Source organism: Filicampus tigris, chromosome 2 (assembly GCF_054856515.1).
Source record: "Filicampus tigris isolate MCC_2025a chromosome 2, RoL_Ftig_1.0, whole genome shotgun sequence".
In the NCBI taxonomy this organism is placed as follows: Eukaryota; Metazoa; Chordata; class Actinopteri; order Syngnathiformes; family Syngnathidae; genus Filicampus; species Filicampus tigris.
The window spans coordinates 12,774,416-12,796,405 of NC_141218.1; the positions used below are offsets into that span (position 1 = coordinate 12,774,416).

General features: G+C 39.3%; 1 protein-coding gene and 1 long non-coding RNA gene across 7 annotated transcripts in view; one reads left to right on the forward strand and one right to left on the reverse strand.

The window, feature by feature from the left end:
• Window positions 1-6,917: 6,917 nt before the first annotated feature.
• On the reverse strand, window positions 6,918-7,796 carry nanos1 (nanos homolog 1). Its single transcript, XM_086024568.1, has one exon. The coding sequence runs from the start codon at window positions 7,739-7,741 to the stop codon at window positions 7,067-7,069; it is 675 nt and encodes a 224-aa protein (XP_085880694.1). The 5' UTR covers window positions 7,742-7,796; the 3' UTR covers window positions 6,918-7,066.
• Window positions 7,797-16,075: 8,279 nt separating this feature from the next.
• The window catches only part of LOC147151424 (uncharacterized), a 29,461-nt gene continuing 23,546 nt past the window's right edge, over window positions 16,076-21,990 (forward strand). For all 6 annotated transcript variants that reach the window (XR_015084763.1, XR_015084768.1, XR_015084765.1 and 3 more), the window contains exon 1: window positions 16,076-16,281. This is a non-coding gene — a long non-coding RNA (uncharacterized LOC147151424). The remainder of the gene's footprint in view (window positions 16,282-21,990) is intronic.

Consider the following 21,990-nt stretch of genomic DNA (forward strand, 5'->3'; position numbering starts at 1 on the left):
ATTGTAGTCCTGTTCATTTTCAAAAGGACATTAATGTTGGTCTACATCCGTACGTAGGTATTACATAATACACAGGTGGAACTGCACCCTCGCTTGAAAGTGACCCCTATTGAATGAAAACATTAAAAATACTAAATTAACAATGCATATATTATAAACATTCCTCCCAATAGCTTAAATGAGGCGTTGTAAAAAAACTGAGCAGTTCTCAATGACTCCTAGGGCCCGCTCCACCTTACCCGCTCACTCCCTCATAGGTTTAAAAGACGCTATCCCTTTTCACCTCTCTCTTGTGCCCGCTCTATGGAATGACTTTCATGCTTGGCTGGGGTCCAATTATATCTCTGGGAGTTGTTGCTAGGCGACAGGCAGGGACGTCCTTATTGCCTGTGTGATGGGACCCATACACCATCACAACCGATCTGTTACTTATTATTATCAGCGTCATCATGACTCATGTGGGTCAGAGAGCTAAACAGGTCCTTACAAATGTAGACATGAAATAACAAGGTGCTGGAGTCACTTTATTAAGTATATTAACATTTAAAAGTTTGGTGACACTTTGAAAATCACTATTGTACTGTACACATAGAAAATCACTGCTATTTTCAAAGAAGATAAATTAGTCAGGAATGCAGTCCAGACATTAACGCGGATAAAATGGATCTTTCATTAACTCATCTGCAAAGAGAGGAGGCCTTTATCTTTAGAATAACAATTTTTGGCAAGGCAAGGCAGCTTTACATAGTGCATTTCCAGAGCTGGATATTTTACTAAAACTTGCATAACACCAATACAAAATAATGTATACATGTGGAATGCATTTATTATTTTTGTCTATTTTGAGCAGTAGCCACCATTTCATTCTACTGTGTAGTATCTCTGACTTTGAATGTGTGTGGCTTTAAAAGGCAGGGCCTCTTGAGCGACGCAGTAGTCAGTGAATGAGAGAGTTGGCTGGTTGTTCAGTCGCTAGCCAGTTTGCATGTTAAGTGACATCAATTGTGGCTGTGGAGTTAATGTATGAATGTGCTTTATGTGTTAATTTTTGGAGAGATTACAAATTGTTCGAACTAGTGGTGGTAGGCTATGTTAAATTAGCTAACAATGTTTACTTGGGCCGTGGCTTTGGTCAGATTCTCGGGAGTGGGGATCAGTGAAGTAAGGCTATGAATCTTGCTGTTAATAAAAATTTTTGCTAAAACTTTGAAAAAAATATTCTCAAAAGTCTGAGCTGTATGCTTCTTTTCCATTTGAGTACCCAAGGTAGAAAAGCGCTATATAAGTGACAGCTCATGTACCCGGTACCAGAAGGCATCATTGAGTCCAGGCACTCTTTCGGGTTATCTATTATCATCGTTTATTCTTGGACGCTCCACCAAAAATAAACAAGCACAGCAGGGAACTTGTTTTTCTTCCCTCCTCCTCCTTGGAAATAAGGACTCTGATTTCCTGCAAATACCAATATGTGGTCAACCTATAGAGATAGACTTAGACTTAGACTTGACTTTATTGATCCTTTGTTATGATTCCCTCTGGGAAATTTGCATTTCCAGCAGCAATAAGAACAAATAGGCCAAAAAAAAAAAAAATAGTGAGAAAAAATAGCCATGTAGACAGGAAGAGCAGAAAGCAGAAAGAAAGTAAAGAAACACTTTAAAAATTTAAAGGAAAATAAAAAAATAAAAAAAATAAAAAATAAATCAATAAATAGATTTATTACACATTGAATAAGTTAAGTGCCCTTTATGTATAGTGTAGTGCAAGCTACGCTCTCCTCCCCGCCAGTGAGGAGTTGTATAGTACGCTAGCACAGTGGATAAAAGAGCTGTTTAATCTGTTGGTACTACACTTGGGGAGCAGCAGTCTCTTACTAAATAGGCTCCTCTGGTTATTAATGACAGTGTGCAGAGGGTGGCTGATATTGTCCATAATATCCAGCAGTTCATCCAGAATCCTCTTCTCTGCCCCCGTCATCAGAGAGTTATTGAAAAAATAAATACAATTTATTTCAAATCACATTGCACTTCACTAAAAGTTACCTTTGTTACTATATATCTTTATTATACTTATTATTTTTATTCTTCAAATACTCTGGTGTGCTGCTGCAACATTTTCCATCTGGAAATGATTAAAGGATTATCTACTATATGTTCTGCGATGCCTACTTGTGCTGCACACTATTGTTTGGTACAGTAGTGTAATGTATGAAGTGCTGCCTGTGCAACTGAAAATGCTTTTATTGTCTTTATGGACACTTGAGGATTTTTTTCCAACTCTGGGCTTGGCTCCACTATACGTATAGTCGTCCCTTACAACCGGCTAATTTGTACCACAGACAGCTAAGTGGGCTAACTCCATTCTAAAGTTAAGAACAGAATGAATAGAGAAAAGGCATGCTCACTTTTGTGTAAAATGTCTTTTTTCCGATCCCAGTTTGTTTATTTTCATTCAGGCAACAAAGATGATACCATCCGAGATTCCGATAGACAGCACTTCAATTGTAAAACTTGAGCAGGGCAAGAAATAATGTGTAAACTGTATTGTTATTCCGTCATTTTGTATTTTGACAAAAGCATGTGAAGCACATGTCTCCATTAAGCGCCTCCACTCCCTTCATCAGACTTTATTGTGCACTCAAGTCAGCCAGCTAAGGCATATTATACGTTCATGTAAGATACACATCACATAAGTGGCTGGGCTAACTAAATTATACGGGGCCCGGCATGCATTGCGCTATGGAGGCGGGGGCCTGCGGGGAATAACACAGCTAGCCTGCAACGCTACAGTTCTGTGGGCTCGCCGAAGCCAATCCCAGTCGCACTTAGTTGTCATCCATATTTAATGGCAGGACTGAGGCTGGAGGAAATGTGCATCGCTATGGGCTACATGCAACAAAAGTTGGAACGTTATGACAACAAATTCTTATAGTGGCCTCCTGCTATTTGCGGGACCAGGCTGGCCCACAAATAGTGAAAACCAGCGTATAATTGACACACGTTATAAATACATTGAAAAACAAAAAACATATTTTAAACCCCCCAATATGTGCCTCCACGGCATGGCATTCTGATTGATAATGTGTTTTCTGGAATATGAGTTTTTTTTGGCATTTTGACCATTTTGGCACTTCTGTCGACTGACAATGACATCACAGTTGCTCAGGGCTCAGGTAACAACCAATCACGGCTCATCTATTTTATGAAGCTGAGCCGTGATTGGTCGTTACCTGAGCCCTGAGCAACTGTGATGTCATTTATGACGAGTGGGGATACATAGAACAGCCTTTTGCACGAAAAAAAGGGTTGTCCTCCCAAAAAGACTATTATTATTATTGCGGGGACGGGGAGGGAGATGAAAATAGCTGAATCCTCCATGGGTGCCACAAAGTGAGTGTGCAGGGGTTCAACTTCATTTTTGTTGGTGCGAATTTTCTTTTAACGTTATAAGAATAATGTTGTTTTTTTTTAAGAAATAAACTGAATTTTCCAAGAACAAAGATGGCTCAGTGATCGACTGGTTAGCACGTCCGCCTCACAGTTCAGAAGTCGTGGGTTCGATCCCGGCTCCGGCCTCCCTGTGTGGAGTTTGCATGTTCTCCCCGTGCCTGTGTGGGTTTTCTCTGGGTACTCCAGTTTCCTCCCACATTCCCAAAAAATGCATGGTAAGTTGATTGGACACTCTACATACCCCCTAGGTGTGATTGTGAGTGCGGATGTTTGTCTCTGTGTGCCCTGCAATTGGCTGGCAACCAATTCAGGGTGTCCCCCGCCTACTGCCCGAAGACAGCTGGGATAGGCTCCAGCATGCCTGCGACTCTTGTGAGGATAAGCGGTATAGATAATGGATGGATGGAAGAACAAAGATGGATTAAAAGTGTTAAGATTATGACAATAAAGTTGTATTTTTGTATGTCCTTGTTTTAAAATTTATTTTTTTGCGTTTTGGAAAAGTTTCCACAACATCGCAAAAATTATTGAAAACGCAGTAATTTGTATTTAGGATTTTTTTTTTCAATGCGTAAAAATGAAATTAAAAATTGAATTAGCATTTTTTTTCTAAAACTAATGTATTGTAATTGGTATAAACTACTATTCTTATTTTAAAAAAGTTCTTTTTTTTTGCTATTTTTTTCAAAGTAAACTTTCAACAACTTTGCCAAAAAGTCAGGACTGAAAACATTATAATTTGCATGCCAGGCCAGTAGTTGGTAGTATTTGGTTTGTTTGACAGTACAGTAGCCAAGAACAGTCTCCACTAGTTTGCTGTCTAAAGAAGTCAACATGGCATTTGGGACTTTGGGTCTGTCACTCAACTTCGTCGAAGAATTACCATGCATGAATTGACTGGCCATTTATTTGTCCAGTTAATTATGAAAATGTGTCATCTTTCCGTTGTCTCTTGGCTACGAATTATAGACATACATTTGAGTAAAAACTCAGCGTAGACCAAGTAAAAAGGACAAATATTTCATCAGTTTATTATTTCTCTATTGAGTTCATATGTTTGTTATTCTGCACAGCAGCATACAGCCCAAAATAAATGTGGTCAAATATAAATAACAACAGTGTTTTCATCATCATGACTTCTTCATTTAATCCAGACATCAACAATAACAACAACAACACGGTATATTTGCCTAAAAAGTACGGGCATGTTCATTAGTATTTACACAACAACTCTCTCTGTAACGCTCTCTCTCGTTGTGTTAAATGCAACAGAAATACAATTATGTTATACAAAGATCCAAAATACTATCAAAACCCCTTATTATAAATGGCACTCTATCAATAAACTGCCCTAGACTTGTTTTTTCTTTAAAGTACAAAAATTGGGTTGAGGTAGCGCCCTCTTGTGGTCACGCTTTGTTAAAACACTGACATCGCACACACGCACACATGCCAGCCTTAACCGTTGATTCCTTTGGTAAACTGTCAAGACAAGCGCAGTCCTGCATACATTCACAAACATTTTGCATGATTATTGTTGATTATTTGGGAACTCCTCAGTAAAACGGGCGTGTGGTTGACATTCATTTGCTTGTCTCCGAGTGGGAAGAAGAAGAAGCGCGAAATCCAGTGTGTCGATGCCCTTATTTGGCAATGTAAACAAAAATGAAGGCGTTTGGCTTGGAAAAACTTGTGGGGGAAAAAACATTCCTCGGGGAAAAGAACAGCAGCTCCCTTAAACAGAGGACACATTGTATTGTGTCCCATTCCGACCCGCCTCCTTGCAGACTCACTGTCAACTTTTGTGGGATCAAACGATTCCTGACTGGACACATTCTTTTTTTCAACCCTCCTGTTACCTTTGTTTTCTCAAGAACAACAATAATGTGCGTGGGTCAATTTGACACGGATGTGGTTTTTGAATAAGCCAAAAGTGTCACAAATGAAAAGAAAATACTACCATAAACATAAATAATCATTTATGTTATTGTGAACCATTTCAGTTCAAATTTGTGAAAAGCTTTGATTTCATCAAGAAGTTTCATCTCATTCTGACCCATGGTGTGTTTAATGATCTAAAGTATCAGAAACAAACAAACAAAAAAATCACTCTAAACCTCATTTATAGATTATTAACTCCATGATTATCAATTTAATTGCAAATACAAACCAACCATTTTTGTCAAGAGATTTCATATGGGTCAATTTGACCCTAAACATGTTTTATTATCCTAACCTGTCCAAAACTGAATTTTAAATAAATCCCAATAAACGTAATCATTAACTCTATGACTAAACATTTGATTGCAAATATGTGGACAAAACTGTTTTAAGTGAAGTTTTATAAGGGTCATTTTGACCCAGGGTTTGTTTCAAGATCCAAAAGTTCAGAAACTAAACAAAATCCCAATAAACACATGTCATTAGGGGGAATGATAAGCAACTGTTTATGTGTAGTTATTAACTCATCCCCCAACCATTTCATAGCAAATATTTAAAATTAAACATTTATCAAGTTTCATATGGGTCAAGTTGACCCGCAAGTTCCGCAAAATAACAGGAGGGTTTTTAATGGCCAACAAAACTTTGGTTTTCTAAACAACAACAAAAGAGGTCAGCTTTGCTGCCAGATATAAAAAATACTCATTATAGAAACATGACATTCAAATTCCCACTAACCAAAATACTCTTTTTTTTTTGTCCATCTCTCTGTATGATAACTGTACATTGGTGTGTTTATATACACACACACATTAGCTTGCTAATGGCTACACACTACTAGAGAGAAAAAATAAATCCAATGTACAAGGCGTCTATGAGTGGATAAAGGAACTATAAAAATAGATCTGGATACATTGGGGTGTCCAAAGTGCGGCACTGGGGCTATTGTGCCGCCGAACATTTTTTTATGGGCCTGTTGCAAGAAAAAAAAAAAAAGAATAGAAAAGTGAAAAAATTACATTTTTATAATAATAAAAACTAGCATTACAAAGGTTTATGGCCACACCAAAAAGTAAAAAATCCCAAAATATAAAAAAATGAAAACAAGTCTTCAGAATTAAAATTAACATGGTGACCCTAGATAGTATACAAAACAATTAAACAAAATAATAAAAAAACAGTATTAAATTGTTTAAGGATACAAATTAACATGCTTAATGAGGTTTAGGACCACACAATTAAAAAAAAAAAAAAAAAGACAAGAAAAAAGAAAACGTAATTACAAAAATAAAAGAAATAAAAAAATATTACATTTTTCAAGAATTAAAATTAACATTGCAAATTAGATTTAAAATTTGTGAAAAGTGAAAAAAATATTAAAAATGACAAACGAGATTAAGGACCACAATAAAACGTTTTTTAAAGTAATATTTGCTTTGTGACTTATAACACAAAACAAAGTATATTGGAAAATATATATTTAGCTGCTTAAAATATTTCCACCTACTGGATTGGTCTAAATATGAGATTTTTGTGTGTATTTTGTTGGACACCCCTGCATGAATAGTCAACGTGTATGGGATAAAAGTCTAAACAAAAACAGTCATCTGCAAATTGTTCAGTGCAATTCTTCATCATACTTGAAAGTCGCATCTTTTCCTATTATTTCTCTCTTTTTAGAATATTTTCATCCTCTTACCCCCCACAGCCCGGCCTCCTTTGAGTGGCCTCTGCGGGGGCTGCTCCTTAGACAGCGGGCAGTACTTGATAGTGTGCGCGTTGTCCCCGTTGGCGCTGCACAGCGGGCAGGTGTACGCTCGCAAGATGGGGCACACTACCCGGCCGTCGGGCGTCTTGAGGACGTGCGAGCCGTACACCTCCTCGGGGGCGCCGTTGTTCCGGCAGAACACGCAGATTTTGGGCTCCAGCTTGGCGCGCACGGGCGCCGGCTTGCTGCGGGTCCTCATGCGCTCGAAGCCGGGGAAGCAGCCGTGCGCCTCCCGCTCCGGCAGCTGACTCTGGAAGGGGCTGAGGATGGAGAAGCGCTCCTTGAGCTCCACGACGCAGCCCGGCGACGGGGGCGTGCCGGGCGGGCATCCGAAGCAGCAGCAGCAGCCGCCGCCACCGCCCTCCAGTGTACCGCCTTCGCAGGCGCAGGCGCACTCGGGCGCGTCGTCCAACCCAAGCGTTGCCTTCAGGGACTCGGTGATGGAGTTGGGGCTCATGTGGGGCATGCTCAGCTTAGGGTTCTTGGTGACCAGCGTGGTCAGGCCAAGGTAGTCGTTCCAGAAATTAAACGTGTAATCGTAGGGCCCCCTGGCACTCAAGTAGTTGTGATTGAGAAAATCCATTCTGGCCAGGAAACGAGAAGAATAAAATCCTCCCGGACGGTGTGGTATCTCCAGTGTGGTGGTCTCATCTGAGCTCCCAACGCTCGCTCTGGGCCTTATAAGGAAGGGGCGAGGTGGGTGGGGCTTGCTCGGAACCACGTTGTGGATCGCGACTGCTTCTTTTCATCTCTGCACGCTCACAAACGTCAGCTATATTTTTATGAGGAATAGTGGAACTAAATTAAAGCAAAGTAGTGGTGGGGACAAAGTATCCATGCAAAGTACCCGGCTGGTTTGCGTTCATGAACAACTCTCCGATTATAAAACTGAATATACACAATATTGTGGAATGGCCACATGTGATAAAATAATATGAAAGTGGAGTTGGTATGTCAAAAGTTGTGTACATATTCTCATTAGGAAACACGAGAACGTGTCCCAAAACATTTGGCCATCCGTCTGTTTGTGTATTGTAATGTAAAGTGTCTGTGTAGATTATTATTAATATTATTATCATTATTATTGTTATGCATGCACACCACCAGTCGAACACCTATTCCCCCCCCCCCCCCCCCCCTCCAGCCCGGACAAGGTCATGCTGGGCAACTTTCAACAGGGGGCAGCAGAGGGCAATCCCCAGTGAATGTAAACAAAGAGAGCGCAACACTTGTTTATGCCGTCAAAAAGGAAACCAAGCCTCCTTGGCAGAGGCTTTTGCACTCTCTTTTGACTCTCTGATAGTGTCATTCAGAAATCAGTATTATCTTTGCAAAGGAATATTTTGGGTCACAAAAAGATAATTGGCATGTGTGCTGGTTTACCGGATGAAGTTGTATCTTGTTGGCATTGTTTACAGGCCTTACATTTTTCATCACTATGGATCTTTGTTGCGGTACAATGGAGCAGTAATGTCAGGTGGAATCAGGCCTTTCTCTTCCTGCTGAGGAATGCTGGAAGCCCCCCTTAAAACAAAGATAAAGTCGAGTGACTGGTGTTCTAATTAAAACTCCCAGGAAGGAATTCACTGACTTCTCATATGTGCCTGCCAGTGATCTAATAAGACACGCAAGCACGGTTCATTGGACTTTCTCCCTGTGAAGTATTGACTCCTCATTGGATTCTCACTCTTGCTCAGATGCGCCCAAATTTTATGATGAAACATTAATACTGCATGTATTGCTTTTTCTTTAGTGTGTGTGTGTGTGTGTGTGTGTGTGTGTGTGTGTCTGCATGCGTGTGTAAGCATGCAAGTCGATTCTCGCCTTGGCTCTATCTGAAATATTCATGGCCCGCATTATTCCTGTAATTGTTGGGACTAAGAGGGATTAATAATACTCATAAAATAATTCCGTGGGCTGTCGTCCCCTGGAGCCCCCATGACTATATTGGAACGAGGAAGCAGCATTTGTGGTGGAATGATGCATAATTTCATGGAATGCTATACAGTATAATAATATCCCATGGTTCACTATTCATCAATTCACCTTTTTGCATTTTTTTCTGAATAACACATCCCAAGCTATTCTCACCTATTTCAGGGTTTTGTGATTTCTGGAACTCCTTATAATGCCACAATATGTAGCCAAAACTAGGGCCCACTGATATTTTTAGAAGCAGATGTCACTTCCGATATTTGGCAGGATAAAATTCCAATAACTGATTAATGAAATTATTATTTCCAAAAATATATAATGAATAAAATAGTTTCATTGTTGGTCCCTTAATGTTTCCAACAGTAAATATATGAACTACAGGCAGAACATTTGACTATTAAGCTGTCAAGCACCATTTAGATAAAAATAGAGCTACGCAAAACTAAATAATTATGTACAATTCAGTGAGAATAAACGTTTTATTGCAGAAATGGATATATTTGCGATTTGGTATTTGTGAATTCCATTTTCGCAATTTTTATTCTTTTTGGGTCCTATCATTGGTTATTCATGGGAAAAAAAACTCGCTAATGTGCAATTTTCTTTCAAATAAAACAGTTTAATACATTTTTTTTGCGACAAAATAATGTCTACAGTGTATATTGTCGCTGTCCTGTGAAAAACACTATGTCCATTTTTTTTTTTTTTTTTCATTTTTACATTAATGGAGTTTCTGCGTTACAGACATCGCATTAATGTAAACATTTTTAAAAAATCAAAAATTGGACATACTGTATGTTTTTTTCACAGCGACAATATGATTTTTAATGTATGGTAGTGTCTCTTTGATTGAGACAACAAATGGTTATTGTCGGCCATAACCACCCCATAAAAACACCATACTTGTTCTCAGTTAAACCAAACTTTCGTAGCGAAAGTCAGAATCACAAATATAACGGCAGCTGATTTGTAATTGACAGTTATAGCAGCAGAGGATTTATATGACAGTGTTTGCTTGCAGGACTGCTTTGGCTCACAATAGTTTCACTAAACTAGGAATGTTTAGTTCTAGTCCATCAAAACCAGGGGAACCTGCAGCAACAGCTCAGCAAAACATCACTAAGCATCGGAATCAATCTAACATCTGTCACAATGAAACCCACAATGACAGTTTAGCTTTGTTAACTTTACAATTTAGCTTGCAAACTAGCCAAAAGTAACTTAGTAGTTGCTTGAAACTTAAAGGTTGACTTAAGACTTGCATATGTGACTTTTTCCCACCCACGCTGGTCAATGCTAACCAAATCAGCAGCACCTACTAAAGCACACCAACAGCCTTTCAAATGAATGTTAACAACGTCCCTGCGCAGTATAAATCTCCTGTTATGTGGGGCGATGACAATTCTTACACCGATTCACCTTCAAGTCGACTCTGTCATGTGGTTGCTCCACAATCTTGTGTGTGTCCACGTTTATGTTCCGGGCAGCTATTTGTTCTGCCCAGTCTGTCTATTTTCTCTCTCCATAATAGTCAGTTTGTGCAAATAAAGGCCTCCCCCACTATTGGCTTATTGACTCTGACACATCCCTGCAAGTCTGTTTAAGATAATAATAATCGAAGCCTCAGCACCACACAGACTCCCCGAAAAAAAACCATGTCGATGCATTTTTCATGTAGCCTATTCTCTCCATCTACATGTTTACAGAGAGCAGTATTGATCACTCAGACAATACATAATGGGGTTTCAGGAATTGCTTGAAAAATCTATTGGGCTATATTGATCGCTGTAATGAAGATGAATGCTGATTCAGGACCCCTTGTGCATTGTCCGCCGCCCGCTAGCATTTGTCTTGCCATTAAGTTCACACATAATTCTAATAAATCTGATGTGCATTTGCAGGCATTCCGAACTCTATTTTAGCTAATTAAAGCGTGTATATGGAAAAAGGAACCGCCTCGTACATCGTGGCACTTCTAGCAAACCGCATTGACTCTGTATTGAAGACGAGTAAAGACTCTCAAAATGGTAAAAAAAAAATTAAAAGCTAATTGGATTACTTATTTGAAATAAAACAAGTATCGTCATGTTTTTAACACATATCTCCATTGGCTGACAAAACCACCTTCACTTTGTTTTGAAGAAGCGCAAAGATGATCAAAGACTGAAAAAAATGGTGGAAAGAGGAACGCCAATGGCCGTTACTTTGTTTTAATAAACCAAGTGTCGAGAACCTCATGTTGCGGGTGTTATGTTTTTAAAAGTGTATCTCCGTTGGCGGACAGAACCTATTCACTTTGTTTTGCAGACAGAGAAAGACCAACAAGACGGTGCAAGAATAATAGGCAATTTTTGCTACTTTGTTTAAATCAACCAAGTGTTGACAAGCTTGTATTACGAAGGTCAAGATTTTAATAAGCACCTCCACTGGCTGTTAGAGTTGTCCCACAAACACTTTGGATTCTTTCTTGTCAGATCGCTTTCAGTTTATGCATCAGTAACCAATACACTGTGCGCGTAAAACTCAGCTATGGCGTCCCACAGGGGTCTGCACTTGGAACAGCACTATTTGCTATTTACATGCTTCCCTTAGGTAGTAATATTTGAAAAAAATATATATTCTGTTAACTTTCCACTGTTATGCAGACACATAACTACTCCGTCAGTGAACCCTGATTAAACTAATCAGTTCACCAACCTTCCAGGCATGCCATAAAAAAGTCAAGTGTTGGGTGAACAGTTATTTCCTATTACTTTCCTGAGTGTATTCAAATAAAACTGAAGCCATCGTCTTTGGCTCCCAACCCAAATGAATCATTGTACTGTTCTTATGATGGAATTCATGTTTGAAGGTCCATCAATAAAAAAGGTGGTCCATCAATAAAATACTATCACTGGTAATATCAAAATATATGGTGACAGAATCGATATATTGTATATTGCAGGAAAACCCATCTATGACAGATCAAGATATCCCCGTGACTAAAGAAATTGTAGAATAGGATAAGACACTTTTGTCCAAATTTAGCATTTCAACATTTTTTGCACTGTTGTTGTACGTTAAATGTTTTCAAACGTTTAAGTAGATTTACGCAATTCGTACGATAACTCTTTTTCATAGTTTATTTTTTTTGTTTTTACGCAGCATTGACAGTACAAAATACTTTACTTGAAAATCAAATAGCCATAATGTCGGTGTCTGTCACTTCTGTATAGAGCTTGAAAACGCTACAATATTTTGTCCTTTTTTGCAAAAAGTCAGTTCAATGACAAGAGTATATGCTTTCTTTTGTTCCCTTCCATTTTGGGTCTCCGAGCTTATAGCATGTGCTTTCACTGGCGACCATTAGAGCTCTGTTTGTCATTATGCAAATGAGTAAAGACGCAGGAAATTAAATCAGATTTGATTAAGCGCCGTAGGGATGTGATCTCGCTGGTCTGAGCACCCCTGAATCGGGCCTCCTCTCTGACTTTATAAGGCTTTAAAAGCTTGAAAGGTGTGCAGGCTTGACATTAACAGTGCCTGTACATTTTCGATTATACACTGGTGTCCCCAGAGGAACTGCACTTAATGGGAATTATTTCCATATCAGTGCAAAACACTGCAGTTCCAATTCATGCATTCTGATAGCGCCATCCAGCAAATATCTAATTGCTGCATTTTCTTTTGTTCCCGGGCCCGACAGGCAGGACAAAAACAGGCTCTTCATAATTGCGCGTAAACTCCAAGGAGGCTATTGTTGTGCGTGTGCCACGCTAGATAACTGGCGATTACGCTCAATGTTATTCTAGAAGCGTGACGGCACTGAAACGATTAAAGTGTGTCAGTCAACCAGGGAGCTCAATGCGGTTTTAATATCGCAAACAAAGAGCATCCACAGAACACGTTGCCTTTTTATATACATGAGGAGTGTATGGCAAAAAAAAAAAGAAAGAAAGTATGATTTGGTGCATACCTTCATTGGTTTTAAGTTAATGATTCGGTTTACATGCCAGAACAGTAAGGGAGTGGCTCCCCAGGGTCCATGAACCATAGCTTAATTTATGATAAATTATTGATATATTGTGATGTACCAATCGATCAATCACAAACTTCTTCTATTCTTCTTATCTTCATGTAAGTGTGCACTCCATGCATGCTTTGCATAGACTTTCCCTAAGAGGCCAGGGCGTGAACAGCAGAACATCCGGTATTTATTGTTATTTATTGATTTTATTGCTATTCTTTTACGTATAATTTTCTTACTTTGTTCCTAATTTATTTCAGTATCAATCAAAATATTTGTGATGATTATTTTTTCCTTAATCCCCCAGCCCTATTAGCTGGAAAATATAACAATACTAACAGGCACATATTCTTTATCATCTGCAAAAAAACAACAAATATAACTGCAGTTTATTGAGTTAACAACAGTAGTTGTGAAAGTCTTCTTTGTTGTGTAATTCTTTACATTGTACCTAATTAGATTATTACTGTAAGTTTTATGAACAAGAGTGCTATTATGAAATTACAAAAAATTTATTGTTTTTTTGGAGGAGGCTGGAATGGATTAATGGTATTTCCACACATTTCTTACTGCAGTAAGAGATACATTTTTTTAGGGCTTGAAAACAACAACAACAACAAAGATGTACGTATACTCTTCCCTTGCCTTCACTTTTCACAGGCTTTCTAAATAATTTCAAATTGTACATATTTACTTCAAATTTTATATCGCAGAATTTTCTCTATATCGAGGGATTTTGCAGCTATGACCACAACTGACGCCCAGGGCACAGAGTGGCTAACCTGAGCTAACAAAAGTCAACTTCACCCTCATTCGCCAACTCCCATGTCACTCAAAACGCCAGACCCCACCTTTTAAAACCACACACATTCAAAATCACAGATACGACAGTGTTGCAAATAAGGATGGCGACCCCAAGTGGACAAATATAATACCTGCACGGTCTTCACATGCATCTTTTTACTGGTTTTGGGAAAAAACAGTAAATACAGTAAATATGTGGTCGCTGCGGATTTTCGTCCATAAATGAGGGACGACAGTAATGGAAGCACGCCTCCTCAAAAAATGTTTATAACTCGGATGAAAAAGATGTTATCGGGCAGAGTGCAAATAGAACGTGATATTAATTGACTAGCTGCCATCTGCAGGCAGCAGGAATAGAAAGTCATATTTAAAACCTTGATTAAAATCTAATCCCCTCCACGCGCAGTCGGAGATGAAAGTCATTGCTGTGTAATGGAGACTATTAATATTTAGATATAGAAAGGAAACCAGATCCCTGATTCACAATCAGCTGCGGGATGGTAAATGATATTTAAGGCGGCTATGCAAATAAATTGGACTCGTCTCCAAATTACGTTTGTCATCTTCTCGGATTCCTCCCTCGCTGTAAATTGAAACCGTTATTATGACTTAAAGGTGTCCTTTGTAGCAAAGCCAGCAGACTGAACACATCTGCGTAGTTTATATAACTTCGGCTTTTAGATCGAATCTTCTAAAAGGTTTACAACACTATGACAAAGTTTTGAATCAGTCACTAAAAGGGATTGCTCTTTAAAAGCTAACTTTTTCTGTGCATTTGAACTGCTGTGCACGATAGTGACTGATGTGCATCTGAAGACATCTGTTTTGAAGCGAAACCATTTTGATTAGCAGTTGACTGTCATGACTGATAAACACTGACATCAATGTCTGTGTACAGAAAAAAATGTTCTTCAGTAGTTGCTCACTGTTTGTGCAATGCCTTTAACAGTAGTATTGGAATATGCCAACCTGAGTTAAAAAAGAAAATTGCATTTCATGGTGCTTTTATAGTTCTATTTTATTGATAACAACCACACATAATATTTCATTTACAACAACAACAAAGCCACACCAAAGTTCAAACCACGGAACACTGCGTGTGAAGGTGGTGGGAGCCAAAATGGCTGCCACGCAGGCTGTGTAAATGCAGGTGTGTAGTTGAGTGGACATACAAGAAGTCTTTGTACATAGCTTTGATGTTGAAAGATGTCCACATTCCAAACAAGTTCAGGGGAAAGAGAGGGTTTTTTCTCAAAACACTCCCCACAAATTAACCGGTTCAATCCTTCTGGTTAGCATTCTAGTAGACACTCAACTCCATTTTGGTTCCACATTGATCTATTTACCCACTTCATTTTTTTGTTTTCATTTTTTAAAGACGGTCTCTCACAATGCTTTTTTCATTGCTGTCACAAGGTTATTGCTGGAATATACAAAACTTTAGGGCATGAGTAAATAACGTTATAAACTCTACCGCCACTGAAGCTATTCTTTGGTGGATCTAAATTGGTCATCTTTAATATTGAGTGCGTTTTGAAATTTAATCTGATTTCCTAACTCTATTCTGAGAGTGCAAGAGTTCCAATACATTCCAAAAACGTTCTGAGTTTCCAAATAGTCTGGAGTGCATTTTAAAACACACCCATAGTTTAATTAATTGAAGGGTTTTTAAATGTGTAAAGGTTAGAGCCAAAAAGGCAGCCCTTCCTTGTTAATCCTGGCTGCTAGCCATTTCTCAATATCAAGACCGCAGAGCACCGTCTTCCTAAGAACGTATTTCTGTAGAATGATAAACGGGAGGGGGTGACTTGAAAATGTGAGCCCTCTCCTTAGCCATTTTGATAGCAGCATGAAATGCAACTTGGAATATTTTTCCTAGCCAAGTCTTCACAAGTAACCATCTGTAGCATCCTTGGTTTAAAATAGCCGACAAGAACAATTTATGGGTATTCCATGCGTTCTTGGTTTATGTGTACTTTCAATTGGAAAAGGACTTGGGCCGTGACTGATGTCAATCCACGAGGTAACACGAGATCTTGTCCATAAGAATGGACAAGAAAGCAAATCGAGAAACTACTATTGTTTGTCTCTTTGTCATCATAGGACAGACTCCCTTTTGGCTCCGCCTTTATCTCTTTCCCCACGTCCTCTTCCTGGGTTTCACTTCCTGGCTAGCCTGTTTTGAAGCCTGTTTTATCCTTTTCTTTTTCTTTTTTTTTAAATGAAAGCCTAAATGATGGAAATATAATTATATCATAAAATTATCATGCGCAATTGGGGTATACACTGCTGTAAGTTATGTGTTAATTCCGATCAAACTCAACAATCACTAAATAGGCAGGTCAACAACACCTGGAATCAAAATGCAGGATTTTAAGGTAAGAAAGCTACTTTTTTTTTTAAAACCCTAACTGAGATTGTTTGATGCAAAATCATTTCCCTTTGGAGCGATTTTTGTCATTTGACTTTATGAAAGACATTTTCATTGATTGTTTATAGCCGAATACTTGCGTCTTTCTCTAAGGTAGCTAGGCAGTTAGCATCACCATGGTAACTGCAGGCTGTGTTGTTTACCTGCACCTGGCTGACATTTAATTTCAATACATTCTGTATGTTTGGGTTCATCGCTAAGGTTTGTGCTCCGAGGGCACTTCATGTCTTTCATGTTTGGGTTGGTAGAAGTACAAAAATATATCAAACTGTTTCCCTCCACCCATATCGGACGTTCAATCACATCCTCAGATTGAACACAAACCGGGCTCTTAGAGGTGTTTTGCTTGCCTGCTCTTTGATTCTGAAGAAGCTAAGTGGCCCGCGGCGAGCTTGGACCTCATCTTGCGCACATGCGATGAGCTGGAACGCCGGCGGCTGGGCAGGCGGCTCTTTATCAGCCAACATCAGAGGCCAAGCTGGCCAAAGCTCTCGTTGCTGAATGGGAACAAATCCCTGTGGGCAGTACCCCAAATCTTGTGGAAAGCCTTCTTCCCAGGAGAGTGGAGGCTGTTATTGCGGCATGTTTATTGCCTTAGAATGATGGTCAACTGGCTCAGATGCTTTCAAGTACAAAAAGTCTGTGTGTGTCCTTTGTTCCCAGTTTATCCTCTCGCGTTTGCACTGTATACATTAAAACAGTGTTTTTCGACCTTTATTGAACCTAGGCACATCATTTACATGGGAAAAGTCTCAGAGCACATCACCAAACGAAAAATTTCACAAAAAATATATACATTGGTACCTCAACATAAGAGGTGAGAACAAACATTGAAGTTCCGAGCGGCAGACTGCACGTGGCAGCGAAGTTCACAACAAGCAGCAGTTTGGCAGATATGAATAATCCCTCAAAAGGAGGTTTGAAGATTACTGTCAAACTAAACACACACAAACAAAGAGTTAAGCATTGTGTATTTGTGCAAACCTCATAACCTTGTCCTATGAAAGTCTGCTAGCTTAATGCTAACATACAATGCAAAATACCAAAACCAAGTTAACAAAATTAGCATCAATGTTGCGGTTTTATGACCTTTCAAGCAACGAATATATGCTATACAGTACTCGTAGACTGACAATATAGCAATGCTCACGGTCATATATTCTTTATCCTCTGCAAAAAATACAAATATTACTGCATCTCTCAGTGTGGTTGTGACCGTCTTCACACTTTGAGAGATTGTTTACGTTAGGGCCTGACCCATTTTGATTTTTTTTTTTTAGGCCAATTCTGATATTTGGCAGAAAAAATTCAGATAACCGATTTATTCAAAATCCCAAGCCCCGGCCTCCCTTTGTGGAGTTTGCATGTTCTCGCCGTGCCTGCGTGGGTTTTCTCCGGGTACTCCGGTTTCCTCCCACATTCCAAAAAACATGCTTGGTAGGTTAATTGGACACCCTAAATTGCCTCTAGGTGTGATTGTGAGTGTGAATGTTTGTTTGTCTTTGTGTGCCCTGCGACTGGCTGGCAACCAGTTCAGGGTGTCCCCCGCCTACTGCCCGAAGACAGCTGGGATAGGCTCCAGCACTCCCCGCGACCCTTGTGAGGATAAGCGGTATAGATAATGGATGGATGGATTTATTCAAAATATATACAGTAATGAATAAAAAAACATCAGTTTTAGTACCTTAATGCTTACGACAATAAAGATATGAATTACAGGTCAAACATTTGACTGTTTTAGAATATGTTGCCCTTTATTTGTTTAACTTTACAACAGATAGAAATTAAACGTATAATTTGCCAAAGATTGGACAATGCAACTGGCATCTAATTGAAACATGGCAACTATTTGAATTCGGCCACATATTCCAGTTGAGAAGAGGAACACCAGAATCTTGATGCCTCTCCGTTGGACCCACCTGCCCAAAAATGCCTCAGCATGCAAAGATCCCTGTCATTGTTGTGTTATGTTGTTGTTCGTCACTCAGCAAGCAAGTTTCACTTTGGATCAGCTAACAAAAGCGGCGCGGCGATGACAGACCTGTTGAGCCCATTTCGGTCACTGCATTCGTAAATGCTTTTAAATGGTGAGCGCATTAACCGACACTCACAGGATTTTAAACCAGAGGAATGCCTCTGAGCTTTAGCAGTCGTGTCATAAAGCTGAAGGATGTGAGCACCTCCTGTGGTTCAGGATGTCAAGGCTGATGGCTGTTTGATGTCAGCCAGTTTCGTGTAGGTTGTCATGATTTTGTCATGGCGAAGTAATTAGACCTCATTTCAAAGATTGCTCATACAATGACATGAATGAGTTGAGTGCATTTGAAGCCTGTTGCTAACCTAAACAGCAGCACCTACAGAAGCGAACAGTCTGAAAAGACTCTCTCTCTCTCTTTCTCTCTCTCTCTCTCTCTCTCTCTCTCTCTCTCTCTCTCTCTCTCTATATATATATATATATATATATATATATATATATATACTGTATATGCACGCTGTCTCAATTCAAAGACGATGTTACTGTAACTGTTTATCCCTGTTGGGTTTTTTTAACCAAAACAGAAGCACATAAACAGTCATCCAGACAAATTATAGTGTGGAGTCGTACCATACGTTTTAAATGAGATGCCTCCACAGTGAAGACAACACTTTTAATGGTGATTAGCGTTCAAGTCCACATCACTTGGTAATGTTGTGTGCGCCTATGCCTTTGATAGCTTGCTGTTTTGTAATTGGCAACACAACACTTTGCACGAAGCGTTTGTTGTCCTTTCACACTGCTAATCAGAGTGATTGCATTGTCAGGACTCCACTCTTCATCATCCGCTGTTTTCTAAATGCAGCACCACCAGGGGGCTGACTTTGTTTATTGATTGGTTGATTGGTTTGTTTGTATTTACTCCCCCCATGTATCCGAGTTGGGGAAATCACGTGCACAGCAGCAGGGGAGAACCCTCTGGAAGAAAAATACAATACCTCTCAATCAATGGAGTTTCATTTTCTGAAATAGTTCTTCACATTCCTACACTTTTTCTTGTGAATAATTGATTATCCCGGGAAACACCAGCCTCGAATGTTAATGAGTATTCCATACAGCGAGGTTTGTTGTCTTTGCGTGATGAAACAAGTAAGCAATCAAACACTGTACATTCAATAACTCATAGGTCAAACAGAAGTTGGGGTTCCTTCAGAATAACAGGCTACACACAAGCTTCGCTCTCCCCAGCCGGTTCATCCAACTTTTCCCTAGGGATCGTCATCCTTGGGTCCATCCCGGGTCCTCCTTCCATTGGGACGTGCCCTAATCACCTCACAGGGGAGGCGTCCAGGAGCCATCCCAATCCAATGCCTGAGCCACCTCATTTGGCTCTAATAACAAAATGACAATATTGACTCCCAAATATCTTTTAATTCCCTCTCCAATCATCTGTCAAGCATAGTTTTGACTTCATTTGACTTTCATTACACTATCAAACAAAAGTTGGGGTTACTTGGGACTTCAGAATAACAGGCTACACACAAGCTTCCCTCTCCCCAGCCACTTCATCCAACTTTTCCAGAGGGATCTAATCCCTGGGTCGACCCCGGGTCCTCTTACCATTGGGACGTACCCCAAACACCTCACAAGGGAGGCCTCCAGGAGCCATCCCAATCCAATGCCTGAGCCACCTCATTTGGCTCTGGTAACAAAATGACAATGTGGCCTCCCAAATATATCTTTTAATTCCCTCTCCAGTCATCTGTCAAGTATAGTTTTGACTTCATTCATAGTTTCATTACACTGTGGTCAGCATTATGCATTTGTTAAACTTTCTTGCCCATATCTTTTCATCCATGGCTGCTATCAATCGCCCCTTCTGAGGACTGACTCTTGTTTGGAGAGCTTTTCAAAGTCTAAATGTACGCCTGAATGCTTGATCCCGGCTAATCTCTTGATGGACATCCCCCCCGCTCCCCACTATACCCCAGCATACTCCATTCTCATCCCTTATGTCTTTGCTCTCCTATGGAGTCAATGTATACTTGCACATGCACAGATTCTTCACAGTCAGGTCAGGTTTGTTTGGCCGACACAGCGGACTAATCCCATAGATTAGTGCCTTCAGCGAGCACCTCTCGACCAGGAGGCCGTGGCCATTAAAACGGTTAAAAACGGAATGCCTGAGTCCTCAACAAAAGGCTTTCCCTCCTCCCTGTCCTAAGGTAAAAGGTGACCCACAAAGAGTTCGGCCCCATGCGGCAAAACCCCTTTTTCTGGACATTACATATTAAACTTCCAGAGAGACTAATTGGAGCTTGTGCAGGGAGTATTTTTCTGCCTGAGCACAATAGGCAGGGTGTCAGCAGATCATTAAAAAGTCTTACATTTGAATTTATGACAACCCCACATTATCAATTAACATTAGCATGTTAGCAGAGATCAGAATGAGTGGATCCACCAACATCCATTCCATGTGTGCTGTAGAATTTAGCAAATCCTCTCTGATAAAAATCCTCCGTCTCCCTTCTTCTGCCATGATCATGGTGATCAAGACGTCACATTAGATTAAACCTCTTTTCTCAAATGGAGACACAATTGGAACCAGAGAGCTAGCTAGCATCAATCCCCCCCACTCTTGAGTGGTCTTGACAGAAGCAATTTCCTACTTCTAATCGAAAGATTGCTTCATAGCAGCCACTAAACTTCATACTCCAGATGTGTCCCGGCATTGCCATGGGACAATGTACGATAGCTCCACACAGTGGACTTTCCACTGTCCTCTTTAATCTTTTTCAAATCTGACATACCTGCATGAATACATTTGTGATTTTCAAATAATAAATAAAAATAATAATATTTTTTAAATGCATTGGTTCAAATACTGTATGACTTTGATTTCAATGTCATAATACCTTGAGATATGTATTTGTTCATTTTAAATCAAAGCAATTGTTTGTAAAATCATCCCATTAAAATGAATGGAAAAGCCATGTATGCATTTTAACCACCCCCCCCCCAAAAAAAAGAAATAAAACGTTTTGTCATGTGTTTTTTTTAAAGGCAAAACAATGTTTTACTACCATTGCACTTTATTTAAAAAAATACAGTAAGGACACAGTTAAATAGAACAGAATTAAACAGTTTTGCCATGTTTTGCTTCAATTCAATGGGCATTCACAAGTGACTCAGTAAGATGCAACAATATTAGTTGTTTTTCACAAAGGAAAAATAATATATGCCACTGACTATTGTTATATTTTCTATCTAGATGTATTGGTCTAAAGTTTGCATTCGAATTCCGTTACTTAAAGGGTTAGAACTACCGGTTGCTCTTCTTTAGCCTGTCAATGGGGTTTTCCATTGTTTGATAGAATTACACCAAACTGACATTATTAAGGCAAGTAGTTTTCAAAGCCAATATTGTCCAAATGATGGCTCGTATCTAAAAAAAACTGACAAGTCAAGGCACTGTATTTTGACTTTGTCTTGAAGATGTTAAACTTTATTCTCATAATATTACAGTTTACATCCCAACAAAATACATCGTTGGTCCTTTATAAGATTTCATCTTGAAAATATACAACTTTATGCTCATGTTTCTTTTCTGTAAAAGATATGTTGTATATATTGTTTTTAGGATTTATTTTTATTTAAAGTAGGATAACTTTTAAAAGCCTG